The 24,388-nt window shown below is 42.2% G+C and overlaps 1 protein-coding gene across 1 annotated transcript in view; it reads right to left on the bottom strand.

Moving 5' to 3' along the window:
• The window catches only part of rapgef5a (Rap guanine nucleotide exchange factor (GEF) 5a), a 125,274-nt gene that overhangs the window by 39,513 nt on the left and 61,373 nt on the right, over window positions 1-24,388 (bottom strand). The window contains exon 9 of the mRNA XM_034160753.1: window positions 16,621-16,794. Within this exon, the coding sequence (XP_034016644.1) occupies window positions 16,621-16,794 (174 nt within the window). The remainder of the gene's footprint in view (window positions 1-16,620; window positions 16,795-24,388) is intronic.

Below are 24,388 nucleotides of genomic sequence, written 5' to 3'. Positions count from 1 at the left end.
AGGAGGAGCTGCAGCAGCGCCCTGAGCGCTCGCCGCCATCTGTGCGAAGAGAGCCTCCACCCTGCGGTTCAGGAGGATGTTTTGCTCGGTCATTTGATCCAACCGAGCCGTAAAGGCGGTGAGAATGTGCTGCAGCTCACCAATCACGCCTCCTGCAGACGCCTGCGCTCCCTGCTCTCCCATTGGTCGTTCAACAGCCGGGTGACGCCCCCCGGAGTCCATGACGCTGGCCGAGATATCCTGTTGTGAAAGTGTAGTGACACGGACCCACAACAGGGGGCGCAAATGAACGGCCAATAGATGAGCCAAAAAGTAACAATTTAATGTTGTGAAATGTGCACAACAAAATACAGACAATCTCAGAATATAATTACAGTCAATCCACAAAGGTGACGTGTGGGCAGGCTCGAGGATCAATCAATCAATCAATCAATCAATTTTTTTATATAGCGCCAAATCACAACAAACAGTTGCCCCAAGGCACTTTATATTGTAAGGCAAGGCCATACAATAATTATGTAAAACCCCAACGGTCAAAACGACCCCCTGTGAGCAAGCACTTGGCTACAGTGGGAAGGAAAAACTCCCTTTTAACAGGAAGAAACCTCCAGCAGAACCAGGCTCAGGGAGGGGCAGTCTTCTGCTGGGACTGGTTGGGGCTGAGGGAGAGAACCAGGAAAAAGACATGCTGTGGAGGGGAGCAGAGATCGATCACTAATGATTAAATGCAGAGTGGTGCATACAGAGCAAAAAGAGAAAGAAACAGTGCATCATGGGAACCCCCCAGCAGTCTATGTCTATAGCAGCATAACTAAGGGATGGTTCAGGGTCACCTGATCCAGCCCTAACTATAAGCTTTAGCAAAAAGGAAAGTTTTAAGCCTAATCTTAAAAGTAGAGAGGGTGTCTGTCTCCCTGATCTGAATTGGGAGCTGGTTCCACAGGAGAGGAGCCTGAAAGCTGAAGGCTCTGCCTCCCATTCTACTCTTACAAACCCTAGGAACTACAAGTAAGCCTGCAGTCTGAGAGCGAAGCGCTCTATTGGGGTGATATGGTACTACGAGGTCCCTAAGATAAGATGGGACCTGATTATTCAAAACCTTATAAGTAAGAAGAAGAATTTTAAATTCTATTCTAGAATTAACAGGAAGCCAATGAAGAGAGGCCAATATGGGTGAGATATGCTCTCTCCTTCTAGTCCCCGTCAGTACTCTAGCTGCAGCATTTTGAATTAACTGAAGGCTTTTTAGGGAACTTTTAGGACAACCTGATAATAATGAATTACAATAGTCCAGCCTAGAGGAAATAAATGCATGAATTAGTTTTTCAGCATCACTCTGAGACAAGACCTTTCTGATTTTAGAGATATTGCGTAAATGCAAAAAAGCAGTCCTACATGTTTGTTTAATATGCGCTTTGAATGACATATCCTGATCAAAAATGACTCCAAGATTTCTCACAGTATTACTAGAGGTCAGGGTAATGCCATCCAGAGTAAGGATCTGGTTAGACACCATGTTTCTAAGATTTGTGGGGCCAAGTACAATAACTTCAGTTTTATCTGAGTTTAAAAGCAGGAAATTAGAGGTCATCCATGTCTTTATGTCTGTAAGACAATCCTGCAGTTTAGCTAATTGGTGTGTGTCCTCTGGCTTCATGGATAGATAAAGCTGGGTATCATCTGCATAACAATGAAAATTTAAGCAATACCGTCTAATAATACTGCCTAAGGGAAGCATGTATAAAGTGAATAAAATTGGTCCTAGCACAGAACCTTGTGGAAATCCATAATTAACTTTAGTCTGTGAAGAAGATTCCCCATTTACATGAACAAATTGTAATCTATTAGACAAATATGATTCAAACCACCGCAGCGCAGTGCCTTTAATACCTATGGCATGCTCTAATCTCTGTAATAAAATTTTATGGTCAACAGTATCAAAAGCAGCACTGAGGTCTAACAGAACAAGCACAGAGATGAGTCCACTGTCCGAGGCCATAAGAAGATCATTTGTAACCTTCACTAATGCTGTTTCTGTACTATGATGAATTCTAAAACCTGACTGAAACTCTTCAAATAGACCATTCCTCTGCAGATGATCAGTTAGCTGTTTTACAACTACCCTTTCAAGAATTTTTGAGAGAAAAGGAAGGTTGGAGATTGGCCTATAATTAGCTAAGATAGCTGGGTCAAGTGATGGCTTTTTAAGTAATGGTTTAATTACTGCCACCTTAAAAGCCTGTGGTACATAGCCAACTAACAAAGATAGATTGATCATATTTAAGATCGAAGCATTAAATAATGGTAGGGCTTCCTTGAGCAGCCTGGTAGGAATGGGGTCTAATAAACATGTTGATGGTTTGGATGAAGTAACTAATGAAAATAACTCAGACAGAACAATCGGAGAGAAAGAGTCTAACCAAATACCGGCATCACTGAAAGCAGCCAAAGATAACGATACGTCTTTGGGATGGTGATGAGTAATTTTTTCTCTAATAGTTAAAATTTTGTTAGCAAAGAAAGTCATGAAGTCATTACTAGTTAAAGTTAATGGAATACTCAGCTCAATAGAGCTCTGACTCTTTGTCAGCCTGGCTACAGTGCTGAAAAGAAACCTGGGGTTGTTCTTATTTTCTTCAATTAGTGATGAGTAGAAAGATGTCCTAGCTTTACGGAGGGCTTTTTTATAGAGCAACAGACTCTTTTTCCAGGCTAAGTGAAGATCTTCTAAATTAGTGAGACGCCATTTCCTCTCCAACTTACGGGTTATCTGCTTTAAGCTACGAGTTTGTGAGTTATACCACAGAGTCAGACACTTCTGATTTAAAGCTCTCTTTTTCAGAGGAGCTACAGCATCCAAAGTTGTCTTCAATGAGGATGTAAAACTATTGACGAGATACTCTATCTCCCTTACAGAGTTTAGGTAGCTACTCTGCACTGTGTTGGTATATGGCATTAGAGAACATAAAGAAGGAATCATATCCTTAAACCTAGTTACAGAGGATAGAAGACGTCTGTCCTGAGAAGAGCCGGAACCACACGATTTCCGCCGCCACTGAACCTGGTGAATACTGGAGCCGCCAAGTCCCGAATTCCCAGGTGATCACCGTCCCTGACTGTCGGATCTGGTACTGCTGGCGAAGAACAAAGACAGTCAAGTGTAGGTGTGTGCACACCCAGTAACAACAACGGTGGGAATGCCACCTCCATCTCTCACTCAATATGTGTTGCAGCGGTCCCTCAGAGGAAAAAGAGTGCCGTCCTGCACAGCCTCCACAAACGAAGGACCGGTACTCCTGCAAACACTCACAATAGACAGATTCAGAAAATACCACAAAGGCTGAGGATATTACCTCCAATGAAGTACGATATCTCGGCAATGAGGTGGAGATGACGTCTGGGTTTTATGGAGTGCGATGATGAAGAATGAGTGACAGCTGTCAGGAGTTAATGAGTGACAGCTGTCACTCCCGGCTGTGTCTGTGGCGGCAGCGCCCTCTCGTGCCTGAAGCCCGCACTTCAGGCAGGGCGCCCTCTGGTGGTGGGCCAGCAGTACCTCCTCTTCTGGCAGCCCACACAACAATGCAGCTCGGACGAGCTGAGGCCGCTGTATTGCCCCGTCATATAAGCGTCAAGAAAAATAGTGGTGACGTATCTCCAGGTGTTCTGGGACAGGCGAAATAATACACACAAAAAAAAAAATTATTATTTGGGCTGTTTTGGGTTTTTTTTCTAAAAGGGGTTATAAATTGTTTGGGGATTCAGAGGCGGTTTTGGTGGAGTGAACGACGGCGGTTCGAAGCCCGTCCTGGACTCAGTTAATCGTTGGTTTTTATTATTTGTATTTAGGTATTTTCTGTTTGGGTCTGGGGTCGTTTTGTTTTGTTGTTTTTTATTTCCCTACTTCCCTAACCCCAACCTCACTCGCCCCAAGACCGTTCGTCTTGTGGGTTGTGGGGTGGTGCAGGTTGGTCACGCTGAGCGTTCTCAGAAGACCTCTGCACCTATGGGGAGGTTGTTAGGGGCGTTTTTTCTGGTTTGGTTAGGGCCCGGTTCCACTCCAGCCTCGGTGGGCCTTTGTACCATTCGTCATTGGTGTTGCCGGGGTGTGGTGCAGCGGGAACATACCTCAGTCGGAGGGGTGGGCCGATCTGTTGCCGTTCGCCATTTCGGTAGTTCCACCCCTCCCGATAGGCTGGGGTATGGTCGAGTTGGGGCACTGGACGTATTTCCGGTTTTCCGCTGCGCCTTGGGGTTGGGGCCGGGTTAGTTTTTCCTGTTCCCTTCCCCGGCTTGATGTTTTGTGCCGTTCGCCAAAATGAGCCGCCGAAAGGCTCTGGGAGGGATCTGGGGTCTTTCGGGGTGCTGGGGAAGGTAACAGGGTTTATCGGTTGTTTTATTTGCCCCTGGGGTTGTTTAATGTAGTCCTCCGGGGGTTGGATTTTTGTTTTTTTTGTTTCCTTCCAGGTTCCACCTCCAGGGTTGATGGGACGGTCCTCTGGGGGGGAATTGGCTTGTGGGGCCGACTAGCCAAGTGTGGCCGGGTCTGGGGTTCCTGGGTTGTGGGGAGGGTGCCTCCTGGGGTTTGATGGTACGGTCCTCTGGGGGGCGCCGTTGCTCCATGTTGTACCTGGGGACCTCTGTGGGATTCCGGCTTTGGCTATTCCTCCTGGAACCGGCGGTAAAGGCCTTCTGGGGGGGTGTTGGGCTCTGCAAGTCGTTCTGGGGGGGTTGTTTGTTATTTTTCTTTCATGCATTTATGTTTGTATTGTGTTTGTGGGGTGTGTTGGATTTTTGCATTTGGGAGTTTTTCTTTTCTTCCCGGGGTTAGATGGGACGGTCCCCTGGGGAGGTTTTGGGTGGGTTTTATGTTTTTCTTGTATGTTGGGTTGTACTAGGGACTGTTTTTGGGTTTTTGTTGATGCCAGCTGGCCTTCCAGCTGCGGTGCCCTGTCCTGCTGTCTGTGGTGGACCTTGGGAGCGTTATGCTGTCTGCTTCCTGACGAGGACCCCGGAGGGAGGTGCTGTTCTCGGACCTGGTTTGTTCGGTCGCCGGGAGGCTTCCCGTTAAAGGGGGGGTACTGTTGTGTGTTGGGGGGGTGTGGCTGGACATTTTGGTGTTCTTTTCTTTTCTTTGCTCTCCAGGTGGTATGCAAACTGATTTATTGTCTGTGGAGAAGGTGCTGGCAGAAGAGTCCTTCACCCTCATCAACATGATGTGCAGCACCTGTGGATGGTGCTCACGTGCAACCTTAAAGACTTTCAGCTGAAGCAGATAATGAGATGGCGTTCTGCATTTAAGTCATGGGTGATTCAAGCAGAATTGCCGGGAACCCGACCTTGTGATGTTCGTTTGTGAGACGCTGAGGACCGCGCCTGGGTTTGACACATCGTGCCTGTGAAGGGGGAAGGGTGAGGGACACATGCTGTCAGCACACATCAGAGGTGATTGATTATCTGAATAATTGTTAACAGTAACTTGGTATTTTGTTACGCAGTATATTTGAACTTTGATGAGAGTTGTGCAGCTCGCTTCTCACTGCCGTGGCATGTGGACTGATGATCCTCCACCTGTTGTGAGAAGCTGCTCATTTACATAAAGCTTGAATTCGGACCTGAATGTGTTGCTGATAGTGTGTGCCTTTTGAAGGATATTAGTTGTAGCTGCTGACTTACCTCACCTTTTCTATCCTTCGCAGAGTCGGTTTGTCGTGTCCACCTGGGGGGTGTTTGGCAGTGAACGTGGGTCCAGAAGCGCCAGGCTTCGATCCTTTTGGGCGCTGGAGAGCGTGCCGTCCTTCACTCCGCCAGACCGACGCAGTTTTTGTTTGTACACTTTGTTATGCACCAAAGGGGGAAAATAAATTGTTTTGTTATTGGAACCGCTTTCTGGTTGTTTTAGCGCTGGGTTCCGTCAGACGCAGGTCCACTCCTCAACCCGCGTCAACACATAACACCAAGGTTAAATTGGCACGCATGTACCCGAACGTGGATCCAACCTGTGAAAAATGTAGGTGTGCACCTGCTTCACTACTGCACATGTACTGGTCGTGTCCCTCCCTGGCCAATTTTTGGAAGTCAGTCTTACAGTTTCTGAAGTCTTGCAGTGTCATGTCGAGCCAAACCCTGTCTCTGCCATCTTTGGGGTGGCCCTGGATCTCGACCTGCCAGGCTTCATGCTTAGAATGCTGTCTTTCTCAACGCTACTCGCTAGAAGAGCTGTTTTGATGAGGTGGAAAGACCCTATTCCTCCCTCTCATACTCACTGGATAAGGGATATTATGTCCTGTATGGATTTGGAAAAAATTAGATATACTGTCCGTGGTTCAGAAAACAAATTTTATAAAGTATGGCAACCTTTCATGACATTTTTTAATAAATCCACTACTATTGTCTCCGAGTAGCCCGAGCCCCCCCCCTTTTTTTTTCCCTCCCCCTTCTCTCCTTCCCCCTGCTTCCCTCTCTTTAACTGTACTGTATTAACATTGTTCATATTATGTGATTATTGTTTGTTTGTGTGTGTTGGGTGTTGTTGTATTGATAGTTGTATATGTTTAATGGTCTTTGCTGTCTGGGGATTTGTTCTTGGGGTTAAAAAAAAATGTACATTTTGAAAATATGTACGATTGTATAATGTACCAATTTGTGTTACTTTGCATCAATAAAAAGACCTTTGAAAAAAAAAAGACAGGTATTTGGACATTCACCTGACTGCAAGGGGTATTTAATATGGAAAATAGGTAAAAATATATATATACATATATACATATACATATATATATACATATATATATATACATATACATATATACATATACATATATACATATACATATATACATATATATATATATATATATATATATATATATACATATATATATATATATACACGACCCCATAAATGAACTCCCCAAACCCAAAAGCATACAAAATGATATCTCATTAGCTGAGATATGTCAAAAAGTGCTCATTTTATGAGCATTTTTTAATCTCCCTACACCTCCAGAATTTGACCCAGGGAGTGCAACATATATGAATTTCAAAAAGTTTGAATAACTGAAATATGGAAAAGTTCCACCAAACGGTCAATGAATCATTGATATCTGGATGATGGTTGATGATGTCCCATAGCCAGTTTTTCAAACCACACGCTTCTAGATGGGCAGTATTGCCTCAAAGTTGAGCATTTTTACTATATTTTAATAATAACAGGATTTCAGGCTGTTTTGACATCAGATTTTGAATTGAGCAAAACTCAAGTAAAATTTTGCCTGATGGAAAAATAAAATTTACCAAGCCTAATCAATCTATTTGAAGGGCAATTGGTGAAAATTTGATCAAAATCTGAGTGAGGTCATGTGGACGCCCCAGCCTGATTTTTACATAAACAGCTCATTAAATATCCTCAAAATGTAGTTTAAACAGACACATCACCTCTTTTTTCAAACCCTGAATTATCAGTATTTGACTGTATTTGCAAAAATTTTAATCTGTAAAATCTAACTGTATTGTACAGTTTTTGGTATTACGGTTTTTCTGTTTAAACCATAGTTTAAAAAAATCTACAATGGTATATTATTATTTTAACATATTTGTACTGACAAATTCACAGTTCACCTTCATTCCACATTAAACATTACTCCATTGTTTTTCTTTTTACAGTTTTTTTTATCATTATTTCACAGGATTTCACTGTTAATTTTACAGACTTTTTTACAGTGTGCACTGCAAACATCTGGCTGAAAAAATAAAAATAAAAAAGTGTATAAAAACATAAAACATTCAAGATATTATTTAAACACACACATTCACATACGGCTGAAGAATTACATGTAAACAGCAGCTCCCAAGAACAAAAATATTTCAGCCTGAGAAAGAATGTAAGTCACAAAAAAGAAAAACATGCAAAATCAGGACATGGAACATTGTGGAGACATGGGGTCAGAACATTATGCAACACTGGCAGAGAAAGGAAAAAAAAAACAGACAAAATGTTTGAGAAAAGAGAACGATGTAGGAACAGACTGAGATGGAGTGCTTGTGACCAAGTCAGACAATAATGTTTGGAATCCAAATGTTAAGTAAGTGTTACGCAAATATTTAAAATGGGTTGAAGTGGGGGGAAAAAATCCCCTTTTGAAATAACACATTATTAGAAAACTAAACACTTTAAAGAAATTATTATAAGTGTACACACTGTTTCTAAATAAATAAATCACATTACAATTTGACAAATGTTTAATCCCTTACGCCTCTCAGGTCCTTTGTCAGATTCTCAAACAAACATAGTATATGGATGAAGGGTCAAACCAGAACTGCCCTTAAAAGGTTTGTTTTGGCATCAAATGTCAAACTTTTCTTTTTCACTATGATGTCCACCAAATTTGGCAGATATATTAGTTGGGTTCTGGAATTGACCAGGTGATGTCAAATTTACTAAATGCCAAATCACTGAGGTCAAGGTCACTGTGGTCAAAGGTCAAATTTCATTTTTCACTCTGATTTGCACCAAATGTGTCATACATATGGAAGTAAATTCTGGAACTGTCGAGGTGTGATCAAACTTATCAAAGGTCAATCATTCAAGTAAAATGTCAAAACTGTACATTTTCTCTCAGATTTGCAACAAACATGCCACGTAAGGGGTGGGGTCCAGAAGTGGCCAGCATGGTCAGTCACTGGGGCAAAGGTTGCTCACTGGCCTGCTCCTCTGAGGTCCTTTTGCTGGTTTCTACCAAACTTGGTTTGTCACTGAAGGTTGTTCCAAAAATTTCTCTGAAAGACTTCATTTTGGCCATTAGATTTTTTTAAAGTGATATGGACCAAATGTGGCACACTTAGAGGGATACCAGAAATGCTCTGACAAGGTCAGCCAAGATCAATCATTAGGGTGAAGGTTAAGGTCACTAGGGTCAAATGTCTGATTGCCATAGCCCTGACTGTCTTCATACCCACTGGTACTATTACCTAGTAAACTAAAAGGTACAAGCAGAGTGCATACCTGCAACACCCAACACAGGAGGGATTTTAAACATATTCTGTACATAGACCAGGGGTCTTCAGCTCCAGTCCTCAAAGGCCTTTTAGATGTGTCACTGCTTCAACATATCTGAGTCATTTATTGAGGTCATTACCAGCACTCTGGATAACTTGACTGCATACTGAGGAGGTAATTCAGCCATTTGATTCAGGTGTGTTGGACCAGGGACACATCTAAAAGTTGCAGGACACCTGTCCTCGAGGACTGGCGATGAAGACCCCTGACATAGCTCTTTGTGAGGCCAAAAGCTAGGTTAATGAAAGAGCTAAAAGGAGGCGAGACAAAACAAATCACTGAATGACATCCAAAGAACATCTCTGCATGAACTTTCATCAAAATTCATACTCTACTTTTTAAGTTGCCATGTGCACAGACAGACCAGGGTGATCACACAACCTCCACCTCCTCCAACAGTTTGTGGAGCCACCATAATAAACAGTTAAGAGTCACATAACCACCAGCATTCTATGGAGAAGGAGCTTCACAGTATATGGGAATTCCTGATGCAATTCCAGCCACGTATCAGTGTAAAATATATCCCAAGATCAATACAGAAATCCACACTGGATTTGGTGTGGCAAATGAGAACAGCCAAAAGAAAATGAAAAAATCTTTAACAACCAAAAAAAGAAAAAAAAACCATAAATGTCCAAAAATGATTCCGAGGTCAAGTCTCAGGGCTGTCACGTGTTGTCACAAAGCAGGTGCGTCAGCCGCTCTCTTTCACTTCCTCCCATCCCTTCCTTCAATTCAACCACCTATATGTCCACCCTTCCCTCCCTCACTGTCAGCTTTGGACATTTTCTCTTTCTTTCCTCCACCATGGTCCAGTCACGTCTCCCTGTCTCTCATTGTTAGCACAGACCTTGTGCTGCAGAGATTTGAGATTTGAGAGAATGGAAAGCTGAGGACATGCACTCCCCGAGTCCTTCAAAGGGTTTCAGCACGCACACACACACACACACACACACACACACACACACACACACACACACACACACACACACACACACACACACACACACACACACACACACACACAATATGGCTAAAATGACGCACTGCACAGAGGAAAGGTGGGTCTCGTGGAAAAGTCAAAAGGAAGCACGCTGTGTTCTTTTCCTGTTCCCACCACTACGCGAGAGAGTGAGTCTGTGTGTGTGTTCGTTCATGTCTGTGCTGATGGTGACAAAACCATATCTTTGTTTTGACAGCGCCACTCCTGATTCCTGGAAATAATGGATATGAAAAAAAATACCCCACAGTACTTTCATGCCAACGGTGCACATGTGGAGACAGACACATGCATGTACTTGTATGTGTGTAGGTCATGTCTGGGAGCTTGTGCTGGTACCAAATGTTGTTGCATCCACCCCACTATGGAACCACCCTGGTTCTTGACTGGCAACCATGCAGTCAGACCAGCAGTCCATCCACCCCTCCCAAAAGCAGCCATCTATCTGCTGCAGCCAGGTGATATGAGGGTGTGCCCTTGCCAGCTGGTGGAGTCCTCAGTATTGAGGCATCTGTGCCTCAAGGCCAAAGCTGCTTAGCTGACATTCCCTCATAATGCAAACAGTGCGCCTCATCTGAGTCTCCGTAAGTGATCGCTCATTTGACACAAAGTCATACCTACAGTAGCACCAAAGACATATGTGTGTGTTTAATGTGTGATGCTTTGGCCTTGTATAATCCCTTGTGCAGTTTAAAGCCCTTGCATCTCAATCAAAACTGCAGAGTACACATACAAGAACTGACTAGAAGGCAAAGATGCACTCAACATGCTGTACTGACATGAATTATATCACTATGGAAACATCCCACACTATTTTGAAGAGCTTGTCTGTTGAAGAGAAAAAGGAAATTTGAAAAGAAAAAAAATTACCATGACAACCCTTCAAAAGGAAGATGACGTTTGTGGTAAATTACTGCTGTATTCTCCAGCTTGGGTTGGATCTCAGTACCATTAGGCTTCTTAAGGTTCATTAAACACAGTTCACACCATGTGCTTATAAATCCTCTCTAAAGTCACACTGAGCTGTACATGCCACTTCAGTCATCTCCCCCAGGCTACATATGATTGTGTCCACACTAAAATATGACTGCATCTGTGCTTCTAACACACTAGGTGACCTATATTAGCTTTCTATTGAGGAGTATAATAAGACCACATTAATAATCAACTGGCAGTGTTTGCATTATCTGGGTTTGATCCTGAAAATGTTTAAATAAGGTCATGTTGCGTGCTGGGTTGTTACAGGTATGACACATATACAACAGATCTTTATAAAGACCCAACCTGGTGCACACACAGTGCAAGCAGACAGTGTTCATCTTATTTCCTGCCCTCAGGTGTATGTAGAGAGAGACTGCTGACACCCTGATCATTATGTGCACGCACTGACTCAGCCTGACTTGTGCCCCTCCTGTCTGAATGCAACACACACACACACACACACACACACACACACACACACACACACACACACACACACACACACACACACACACACACACACACACACACACACACACACACACACACACACACACACACACCAGGCCAGGCACAAGATTACAAGTCAGCAAACTCACTCACGTGCACGTGAATGCCACCACGCGTGCGCGCACACACACACAGTATCATAGCCATTTGACAACAATAGAAAGTATAAGACTGTGTAACAATAAGATGTTATTAAACACCTACGTGGGATGGCCTGGAGACCTGGTGGCTGTTAGAGCCGAACTGATGCGATTCAAATAAAGTGCTGAGAAACAGACAGAGGAGTGTTGCTGTATGCCCTTGGAGGAAGGCACTGAGCATAGCCCCATGTGTCGTCACCTTCCTGTGGTTTTAAACTGTGTGAATGTTTTTTACAGGGGCTTAGAGCCAATGCTGCCACCAACCCCAGTGGCAGATTTAAGCTCAACATTTGGGGTTTTGATGTTGGCAGGAAACCATAATACCCAGTTTAAACCCCACGCAGAGAAGAACATACATACTAAACACGGAAAGGAAATGGTCAGTGGTGTAACCAAATCCACAGCCTTCTTGCAACTGTGCTCCCTGATGTTAAGCTGTTTGAGTGTTTGAATATAGAGCTAACTGAATCTAAAACTAAGTTAATCTAAAAGTAACTGGATAAAAAGTTAAGTGAATGGAACACTAATAGATACAAGGCTAACTAACAGTAAATAAGTTCTAAAAGAGAAGTAAGTCCCATGCAAGTCCTGCGGTCCATCAGACTGGTGCTTCTCCACACATATACTGTACCATGAAGTGGTGGATTTCAATGATAATTGAAGAATTTGAAGATCACATTAAAAGATTAGCACACCATATGAAGGAGAGATATTTGGACTTTTGTGTATAAATGACAGATAATAATGTGACTTTGGAAGCACAACTCCTCCTAAACCAATAAGATGCAAGAACCTTGTATGGCAGAGTGGAGTGAACTTGCTCACGGCTCTTGGCTTCCTGACAGAAGAGCTTCAATGTCACTCTACTGAAGTGTTTTACAGAGTGCCGATTAAAGGTGCACTCAAAAAACTGATGCACTGAATGAACTCAATTCAATTATGAGCAGGATTTCCATCTAATATATATACACTCAACAAAAATATAAACGCAACACTTTTGGTTTTGCTCCCATTTTGTATGAGATGAACTCATAGATCTAAAACTTTTTCCACATACACAATATCACCATTTCCCTCAAATATTGTTCACAAACCAGTCTAAATCTGTGATAGTGAGCACTTCTCCTTTGCTGAGATAATCCATCCCACCTCACAGGTGTGCCATATCAAGATGCTGATTAGACACCATGATTAGTGCACAGGCGTGCCTTAGACTGCCCACAATAAAAGGCCACTCTGAAAGGTGCAGTTTTATCACACAGCACAATGCCACAGATGTCGCAAGATTTGAGGGAGCGTGCAACTGGCATGCTGACAGCAGGAATGTCAACCAGAACTGTTACTCGTGTATTGAATGTTCATTTCTCTACCATAAGCCGTCTCCAAAGGTGTTTCAGAGAATTTGGCAGTACATCCAACTAGCCTCACAACCGCAGACCACGTGTAACCACACCAGCCCAGGACCTCCACATCCAGCATGTTCACCTCCAAGATCGTCTGAGACCAGCCACTCGGACAGCTGCTGGAACAATCGGTTTGCATAACCAAAGAATTTCTGCACAAACTGTCAGAAACTGTCTCAGGGAAGCTCATCTGCATGCTCGTCGTCCTCATCAGGTCTCGACCTGACTCCAGTTCGTCGTCGTAACCAATTTGAGTGGGCAAATGCTCACATTCGCTGCCGTTTGGCACGTTGGAGAGGTGTTCTCTTCACGGATGATGCGAAGGAGATGTGTTGCACTGCATGAGGCAAATGGTGGTCACACCAGATACTGACTGGTATCCCCCCCAATAAAACAAAACTGCACCTTTCAGAGTGGCCTTTTATTGTGGGCAGTCTAAGGCACACCTGTGCACTAATCATGGTGTTTAATCAGCATCTTGATATGGCACACCTGTGAGGAGGGATGGATTATCTCAGCAAAGGAGAAGTGCTCACTATCACAGATTTTGATTGGTTTGTGCACAGTATTTGAGGGAAATGGTGATATTGTGTATGTGGAAAAAGTTTTAGATCGTTGAGTTAATCTCATACAAAATGGGAGCAAAACCAAAAGTGTTGCGTTTATATTTTTGTTGAGTATATGTTGCCCCAACTCAAATAAAGCACATCCATGCAAGATAATTTAATGTAATTTAGTTGGGAATACATATATTTATTAGATGGAATCCAATCCAATGAGTCAGTTTTTTGAGTGACAAATGACTCATTGGGTGAACTCAATTCAATTATGGGCAGGATTTCCGTGTATTCTCAACTCAAATAAAGTGCATCCATGCAAGATAATTTAATGTAATGTAATTCAAGATAATTATTCCAAAAGAGGTTAGTCTCGGTCATACACTGTATCTCTTGTTTAAAACAAACAAACAAACAGAAAAAACATAATATATAGTACATGTACTTATGCCACTTCAACTAGAAGGGATTAGCACAAAACTATAAGAATAAATTAGCAGAACAAAGGGTCAAAGGACTTCTGAAAACCATTCAAGCTGCACTTGGGGACTCTAAACCTTCCGTCCGAGGTGGAACTTTGGATCAAGGGCATGGGTGGAGTCATGCGTGAGCAATTCTGGATTTCAGCTGCACTCAAAAAACGGTTGCATTGGATGAACTCAGTTCAATAATGTGCAGGATTTCCATCTAATAAATATATGTAGCCCCAACTCAAATAAAGTGCATCCATGCATGATAATTTAATTTAATTTAATTTGGACTACATATATTTATTAGATGGAAATCCTGCCCATAATTGAATTCAGTTAATCCAATGAGTCATTTGTTTGAATGATACACTCAAAAAACTGACAATGGAGTGAATTCCATCTAATAAATATATGTAGTCCAAACTAAATTAAATTACATTATTTTACACTGATGTGTTTTATTTGAGTTGGGACTACATATATTTATTAGATGGAAATCCTGCCCATAATTGAATTCAGTTCATCTAATGAGTCATTTGTTTGAATGATACACTCAAAAAACTGACTCACTGGATTAGACGGCATTGCTTAAATTTTCATTGTTACGCAGATGATACCCAGTTTTATCTATCCATGAAGCCAGAGGACACACACCAATTAGCTAAACTGCAGGATTGTCTTACAGACATAAAGACATGGATGACCTCTAATTTCCTGCTTTTAAACTCAGATAAAACTGAAGTTATTGTACTTGGCCCCACAAATCTTAGAAACATGGTGTCTAACCAGATCCTTACTCTGGATGGCATTACCCTGACCTCTAGTAATACTGTGAGAAATCTTGGAGTCATTTTTGATCAGGATATGTCATTCAAAGCGCATATTAAACAAATATGTAGGACTGCTTTTTTGCATTTACGCAATATCTCTAAAATTAGAAAGGTCTTGTCTCAGAGTGATGCTGAAAAACTAATTCATGCATTTATTTCCTCTAGGCTGGACTATTGTAATTCATTATTATCAGGTTGTCCTAAAAGTTCCCTGAAAAGCCTTCAGTTAATTCAAAATGCTGCAGCTAGAGTACTAACGGGGACTAGTGGGAGAGAGCATATCTCACCTATATTGGCCTCTCTTCATTGGCTTCCTGTTAATTCTAGAATAGAATTTAAAATTCTTCTTCTTACTTATAAGGTTTTGAATAATCAGGTCCCATCTTATCTTAGGGACCTCATAGTACCATATCACCCCAATAGAGCGCTTCGCTCTCAGACTGCAGGCTTACTTGTAGTTCCTAGGGTTTGTAAGAGTAGAATGGGAGGCAGAGCCTTCAGCTTTCAGGCTCCTCTCCTGTGGAACCAGCTCCCAATTCAGATCAGGGAGACAGACACCCTCTCTACTTTTAAGATTAGGCTTAAAACTTTCCTTTTTGCTAAAGCTTATAGTTAGGGCTGGATCAGGTGACCCTGAACCATCCCTTAGTTATGCTGCTATAGACGTAGACTGCTGGGGGGTTCCCATGATGCACTGAGTGTTTCTTTCTCTTTTTGCTCTGTATGCACCACTCTGCATTTAATCATTAGTGATTGATCTCTGCTCCCCTCCACAGCATGTCTTTTTCCTGGTTCTCTCCCTCAGCCCCAACCAGTCCCAGCAGAAGACTGCCCCTCCCTGAGCCTGGTTCTGCTGGAGGTTTCTTCCTGTTAAAAGGGAGTTTTTCCTTCCCACTGTTGCCAAGTGCTTGCTCATAGGGGGTCGTTTTGACCGTTGGGGTTTTTACGTAATTATTGTATAGCCTTGCCTTACAATATAAAGTGCCTTGGGGCAACTGTTTGTTGTGATTTGGCGCTATATAAATAAAATTGATTGATTGATTGATTGGATTCCATCTAATAAATATATGTAGTGTCAACTAAATTAAATTACATTATTTTCCATGGATATGTTTTTTTTAGTTGGGGCTACATATATTTATTAGATGGAAATCCTGCACATAATTGAATTGAGTTCATCCAAAAAGCCATTTTTTGAGTGTGGGGAAAACAAGAGTAACACAAAATAGCCAAAGTTCTGTTACTGCAGCTACATTTATAACTGCCCTATGTTTAAGTCTGTATATGCCAGAATTGTACTTGAAATAGATGATGAAATAAACCCTGTAAGTAAATTTGCAGTATGCGTGCCTTGTGCATCTCCTTTGCCTATGACACATTCTTATCATCACCAACTTCCTAATAGTCATGATGACGATTTACAAGTACTCAGATAATCATTGACCAAAATCCTTAAGCAACCCATAGTCAACGTGTGAGTGCTGAAAAATGAAGAAAAAAAAATGACAACATTTACCGCATGACATCCATTCTGCTCTACTCATGCTAACCATACAGCCACAGCTCGCTCTGTAAATTACATGGTGAAAGACTGAGTAACAGCACCTTGTGATGATATGCGGCGGTGAGGACATATGAATATGTGTTGTGATTAAAACACACTCTACTCACAGCCTGATTCCTGTCAGGTAGCCTGTAGTTGTGGTTCTGCAGTAGCCGGCATCCGTCCTTTGCTAGCCTTTGAACAGCCTCCAGACCTAGGCGGCTGGTCAGATCCTCACGCCCGCACACGCTCCCCATCCCTCCGCCGCTGCTGGCGTCCCTCAGGGCACACACCCCGCCCAGCTGCACGACGGGAGGAAAGAGCATGTATCTCAATCCACAGTCCCAAGACATGGTGAGAACAGTCACAGTGCACGCTGGGTGCACGTCAACGTCTATGTTCAAAGGAGACTGCAAGTTGTTGGGTGATAATCCAGAAACACACTATGAGAAGTTTTCAGGTGTCCCTTAATGTCCATGCGAAAAGGATGAGAGCAAACAGTAATCCTGGGTTTCTGTGTCTCACTTTCTGTAATTCTCCATTTTCATTCACAAACTCACACACTCTATCTGCAGTTCCTTTTATCAGTTGCACTTCTGCTGCTTGGTGTCTGTCTGACTGAGTCAGAGGAATCACTGGAGAAACAGTAAACGTGTGTGATTGGTAAGTGGGCGGGAGTGTGTGTGTATGTGTGTGTGTGTCAGTGTGAGAAAGAGTGTGTCTCCTCCCCTCTATAGTCAGGACTTTAGAAATATGTTAGGAGCTCCACATATGCATGGATGACTATGTATGTCTGGTTAACAACTACAACAATGAAATTTAAGATGTCAAAAAAAGAAGCAGACGATATTTTTTCACATACGAAAATGTAGAAACATATGCTGTTTATTTCAGACAGGCCAGATGACAGGAAACATGAGTGTGTGCAATTAACGACTGCACCCAAAGGTGCTGCTAGCATGATGATTATCAGTAAGGAGGAGGTTGGACTGTTTATTTTGTCTTGTTTCTTTTGGATGAGAGTTAGGTTACTTACTGTAAGCTCAGATATCCCACAGCACCACAGGTTTACAAAAGCCACAAACACACAGATGCACACACCCATAAAATATTCCCACACTTATTTTCGTCCACTAGGAAATCCCCCCCCCGCCAACATGCACACACACACATATTACATAAGAATTCCCGCATCCTGCAAACCTGTCTTTAGCTTCCTGAAGAAGACACAGCACACGACGAGATAAACCTGTCTGTGTGCGCGTGTATTGTGCAGCTGTCTTGTTCTATTTCCTGCTGTCCCTGTATGTGTGTCCGCCGAAATTGTATTTCTTTCATCCCTCTCCTGTCTGAGTTCTGCAACACCCGAAAACTAAAACCTAAAAGCTGCTGTAGCGCTTTGATAGAATACATAGACAGAATAAAAAGAAAGAAAATTAACTGTAGTGCATTGCTGTATTTCCACCTTCTGTGTGTGCTTTTATGAACATTATGCCAAAACTCAAAAACTGATCATTGTACAGACCTACTTTTGAAATCAATTTGTGTGTGTGTGTGTGTGTGTGTGTGTGTGTGTGTGTGTGTGTGTGTGTGTGTGTGTGTGTGTGTGTGTGTGTGGTCCTCAGGGCCATGATAAACTAAAGAAAAATTTAGCTAGCTTAGCTCTTGCAGGTAACAAAATAAAACAAGTCAAAATATAATAAGCATTATATAATGTATTAGAAATGACAGACAGAAATGTTTTTTTGTGGTGCGGTACCAGTGGCATAGCAACCTCAGCACAGGCCACAGTGCAAGATATATTGACAGGCCCTACACACGTTACTAGTTATTAGGCATATGCACACAATCACACACATGTACGCGCCCACCCACACTATGGGGTGTATATAGGTTTTTACCAACAGTGTGTTGGATTTTACAATCAAATAAATGACTTGGGTTATTGAATCAGAAATTTTTTAAGAGGTCAAGAATCTAGATTTAACACCCCAGCTCTGAATCACATGTGCACAACAGTCTGCAGCCAACATACCTCATCATGCCATCAGACAGCAGGGGAGGAGCTGTCTAATTCATGGCAGGTGCTGAAATGACTACAGAATTATTTTCCTTGTAAAGTCAAGAGTGCACTCCTACATTGATAAAAGTTAATGCAAGAAGAGATGATAATAAAATGAAGCCTATAGTGTGACAAGACAGAAGAGAGACATTTTTGTTGTTAGTTTTTTTTTTTACACTTTATTTAAAAGTCTTCTAAGAAAACAGCAACTGTGCACCATGTGAAAAACACAGACCTATCGTGAAATTGGTGCACAGAAGTGATCAAACAGGGATGGGGCATCGCAAACCCGCCACAGTCAGAGATACCCCAAAGTTCCCTGAAAAATATTTGGCTCAGTGGAAGGGCATCTTGTGAGCCTTGCACTGTGCAATATCCTCTGTTACATCCCCAATGCCCAACACCCTGGCTCTTGAGCATTCAATGGAGAGGAAAGCTAGGCCGCTCAGCCACTTCTGTCACACGGAGCTCGTCAGGTATGTCTTGATAATTTTTAACTTGGAAAACAATCTCTCAGCTGAAGCCACTGTCACTGGGAACATCAGAAACAAGACGAATGGCCCTCCGGCCCAGACTCGTCGGTGGACTGCTGGTGCTGGCTACTGGCCATGCTGGAAAATCCAAAACTGTCTAATTTAGTCAGCTTTGCTCTCCTGTTTTCATTCTTTTCTGTCCTTTCTTTTATTACTGCCAGATTTATGTTTGTAGGAAGACATTTTTCCGCAAGGTCTTTAGGTCTTTGCTGTCACTAGTTGTCATAAATCTACCTATGTCACTGGTTGACATGGAGGCAGCGTTAATTTACCCAGCATTCATCACTGCAAAGCATCTTATGAAATTTCCCAGCAGACATTACATTATTCTTTTAACTGAGTATCCTGTATTGTAAATTTAGCCTATTTTTCATAAAAAAAGGTTCATTTTTGGGGGTGGAGGTATTTTAGGGTACTCCACCAAGGAAAATGTCTGTTAGGAGTTAGTTTAGATACTCAATTGTATAATGAATATATATTGTAGGGGGTATTATTTAGTTACATAATAATTATCAGTGGGCCATACTGATTGATTTGAGATTGATTTCAAGATGTTACCCAATGAACTAAACTAGCTCAGCTATGGGACGTGGTCCCTTTGGGATGTCTGGCTCAGGCCTCCCACCACTGAAAATGTCTGGCATTGCTTATTTCTGATATAAAGTGGACTATACTGGTTGATTTGAGGTTGGTTGTTACTCCATGAGCTGATCTAGCATCATTTTTTTGATGCCCGTTTTTGGGCTTTGGGAAAAACCCCACCACAAAAACTTTCTGTCATTTGTCATTTCCAATACATTATATAATGATTATCATATTTTGACTTGTGGCAGCACGGTGACTTAGTGGTTAGCACTGATGCCTCACAGCGAGGTCGTGGGTTCAATTCCCGTGGCCTTTCTGAGTGGAGTTTGCATGTTCTCCCCGTGTTTGCGTGGGTTTCCTCCGGGTGCTCCAGTTTCCTCCCCACATCCAAAGACATGCGGGTTAGGTGGATTGGAATCTTTAAATTGTCCGTAGGTGTGTGTGTGGGTGTGTCTGTGTTTGTTTGTCTGTTTGTGGCCCTGCGACAGACTGGCGTCCTGTCCTGGGTGTACCCCGCCTCGCGTTCTATGGCTGCTGGGATAGGCTCCAGCCCCCCGCAACCCTTAAATGGACTAAGCGGTAGAAGATGAATGAATGAATGAATGAATATTTTGACTTGCTTTCTTTAGTTACCTGCAAGAGCTAAGCTAGCTCAATTTTTCTGTACTTTATCATGGCCCACCAACAGGGGACTGGCATATATATATTTCTTTGTATTTGTATGTATATCCTTGCTGGGCACACCTAATTTTGTTACCTTTCGAGTAAGGCTGACCCCTGCGGGCTCCCAGTCTATAAGACTGTGTATACTGTACTTCAAGTAAAAAAAAAAAAAAATGGGCTCAGGGAGGTGGGATATGACAATTAAAAGTTGCGCACCATTGGAAAAATAGTTTGCATTTCATTGTGAAAATAATGTAAATTCTTCTTCTTTATTCAACATTTTGTATTGGGAGGAAGAGTGAAATACACAAAGTGGAGCCTGCTCAAAGACATTCAAACACACCCAGGGATCAAACCCATCAACTCAACAATTAGTGGAAGCCCTGCTTTACCAAATGAACTTTAGTCACCTGTCAAAGTAAAATAAATAAATAAATATAATTGGCTCATAGATAGATAGTTATAGATAGATATATACTTCCCCGTGGGGAAATTTGTCTTGGACTTCTCAAAAATCATGACCCATACAGAGATACAGAACAGGACATAAACAGTTCATAACAGTGAATAAAAAAAAAAAAAATAAAAAAAGAATAATTATTTCTGGAGGAATGGATCAATTTTTTGGTGGGTAAATAGACCTGAAAATGCGCCAGAATGCATCTGAGATTTCAAATGTTTCTGGGGGACAACCCTCAGACCTCCACCAGGGGCCCTTGGCCCTTGCAAAAAAAAAAAAAAAATCAGTTTTTTTTTTTTCCATGGCCCACTTTCATCACTGCATTCTAATGTGAACACGTAAACGTGGCAGTTGATATGTGCGTGTAGGTGCGACATTCTGATGTGAACGTGGTGGTTGATCCCTGTGCGTGTAGGTGCGACATTCTGATGTGAACGCGGTGGTTGATCCCTGTACGTGTAGGTGCGACATTCTGATGTGAACGCGGTGGTTGATCCCTGTGCGTGTAGGTGCGACATTCTGATGTGAACTCGCCGGTTGATCCCTGTGCGTGTAGGTGCGACATTCTGATGTGAACTCGCCGGTTGATCCCTGTGCGTGTAGGCGCGACATTCTGATGTGAACTCGCCGGTTGATCCCTGTGCGTGTAGGCGCGACATTCTGATGTGAACTCGCCGGTTGATCCCTGTGCGTGTAGGCGCGACATTCTGATGTGAACTCGCCGGTTGATCCCTGTGCGTGTAGGCGCGACATTCTGATGTGAACTCGCCGGTTGATCCCTGTGCGTGTAGGCGCGACATTCTGATGCCATAGGTATTAAAGGCACTGCGCTGCGGTGGTTTGAATCATATTTGTCTAATAGATTACAATTTGTTCATGTAAATGGGGAATCTTCTTCACAGACTAAAGTTAATTATGGAGTTCCACAAGGTTGTGTGCTAGGACCAATTTTATTCACTTTATACATGCTTCCCTTAGGCAGTATTATTAGACGGTATTGCTTAAATTTTCATTGTTACGCAGATGATACCCAGCTTTATCTATCCATGAAGCCAGAGGACACACACCAATTAGCTAAACTGCAGGATTGTCTTACAGACATAAAGACATGGATGACCTCTAATTTCCTGCTTTTCAACTCAGTTAAAACTGAAGTTATTGTACTTGGCCCCACAAATCTTAGAAACATGGTGTCTAACCAGATCCTTACTCTGGATGGCATTACCCTGACCTCTAGTAATACTGTGAGAAATCTTGGAGTCATTTTTGATCAGGATATGTCATTCAAAGCGCATATTAAACAAATATGTAGGACTGCTTTTTTGCATTTACGCAATATCTCTAAAATTAGAAAGGTCTTGTCTCAGAGTGATGCTGAAAAACTAATTCATGCATTTATTTCCTCTAGGCTGGACTATTGTAATTCATTATTATCAGGTTGTCCTAAAAGTTCCCTAAAAAGCCTTCAGTTAATTCAAAATGCTGCAGCTAGAGTACTAACGGGGACTAGAAGGAGAGAGCATATCTCACCCATATTGGCCTCTCTTCATTGGCTTCCTGTTAATTCTAGAATAGAATTTAAAATTCTTCTTCTTACTTATAAGGTTTTGAATAATCAGGTCCCATCTTATCTTAGGGACCTCGTAGTACCATATCACCCCAATAGAGCGCTTCGCTCTCAGACTGCAGGCTTACTTGTAGTTCCTAGGGTTTGTAAGAGTAGAATGGGAGGCAGAGCCTTCAGCTTTCAGGCTCCTCTCCTGTGGAACCAGCTCCCAATTCAGATCAGGGAGACAGACACCCTCTCTACTTTTAAGATTAGGCTTAAAACTTTCCTTTTTGCTAAAGCTTATAGTTAGGGCTGGATCAGGTGACCCTGAACCATCCCTTAGTTATGCTGCTATAGACATAGACTGCTGGGGGGTTCCCATGATGCACTGTTTCTTTCTCTTTTTGCTCTGTATGCACCACTCTGCATTTAATCATTAGTGATCGATCTCTGCTCCCCTCCACAGCATGTCTTTTTCCTGGTTCTCTCCCTCAGCCCCAACCAGTCCCAGCAGAAGACTGCCCCTCCCTGAGCCTGGTTCTGCTGGAGGTTTCTTCCTGTTAAAAGGGAGTTTTTCCTTCCCACTGTAGCCAAGTGCTTGCTCACAGGGGGTCGTTTTGACCGTTGGGGTTTTACATAATTATTGTATGGCCTTGCCTTACAATATAAAGCGCCTTGAGGCAACTGTTTGTTGTGATTTGGCGCTATATAAAAAAAAAAAATTGATTGATTGATTGAATAAAAATAAATAAATAACATACAAATACTCAAACCTCCTACTGAGCCTAATTGTTAGCTGTGTTTGTATGATATTTGTTAAGGGCTATGATTGATATAGGAACAAAAGAGTTTCTATATCTATTCAGTCTACAGTGGGGGACTCTGAAACGCCAGCCCGATGGTAGCGACTCGTATTGTGTGTGCAGAACATGGGAGGGGTCAGAAAGAATTCTGTCCGCTTGCTTCATCACGCACTGATCAAAAATTGACTGAGAATTGTTATACTGTTTCAGACCGATGATTTTCATTGTTGTGAAGACAAGGTAGTTTAATTTTGATCTTAGGGACACAGTAAGGTTCCCAAACCAAGTGGTTATGCCATATCTTAGAATGATTTCCAGAACTGCCTGCTAAAACAGTAACATAATTTTTTGGTCGACTCCATGAAAATGCAAACGCCGCAGAAAATAGAGTCGTTGATTCAAGCGGGAACATAACCAGTCAACATGAGTATTCCATGTAAGGGAGCTGTCTATACAGACACCAAGATATTTGTACGATTGCACCTGTGTGATTGTTTGCTGGTGTATCATTACAGGGTTGTGATTGCCAACTAACTTTGGATCAAAAATGACTTCCTCTGTCTTTTTAACATTTAAAGTAAGGTAACTGGAGTCATACCACTCAACAAACTGCCTCACTTCTGAATGAAAGATATTCAAATCATCATTCTGTTGAAGCAAGCACAGAAGTGCTGAGTCGTCTGAATATTAGAAAATATAGTTCCCAGGATGCTTGGCTGAACACTCATTAGTATATAAAGTAAAAAGGACAGGTGAGCTCACACATCCCTGCGGTGCTCCAGTACTGATGTCTTTGATTTGGGTTAGGCTAGAATTTACCTTAACCTGCTGTGTTCTGTTTGTCAAAAAAGAGTGAAACCACCGTATAAGTGATGGGTTGACATCCAACACTTTAAGTTTCTGAATTAATAAGTATGGCTGAAGCGTATTAAAGGCGGAGCTGAAGTCAATAAAAAGTAATCGGGCATATGATGACTTATCAAGATGTTTTAAAACAAGATGCATGATGGTGGAAATCGCATCATCTGTGCATCGCCCTCGTCTGTAAGCAAATATGATGACATATGATCATATGATGACATTATATATTAACTGTGTTTAAAAGATTCATTTTTCTTTGTGTGTGTTTGTGTGTGTGTGTGTGTGTGTGTGTGTGTGTGTGTGTGTGTGTGTGTGTGTGTGTGTGTGTGTGTGTGTGTGTGTGTGTGTGTGTGAGCATTTTATTCTTCTCCTTTCTTATC

The sequence above is a fragment of the Thalassophryne amazonica genome, chromosome 20 (assembly GCF_902500255.1).
Source record: "Thalassophryne amazonica chromosome 20, fThaAma1.1, whole genome shotgun sequence".
Classification (NCBI taxonomy): Eukaryota; Metazoa; Chordata; class Actinopteri; order Batrachoidiformes; family Batrachoididae; genus Thalassophryne; species Thalassophryne amazonica.
The sequence above is the reverse complement of the archived record's forward strand: the minus strand, read 5'-3'. Positions and strand labels throughout refer to the sequence as shown.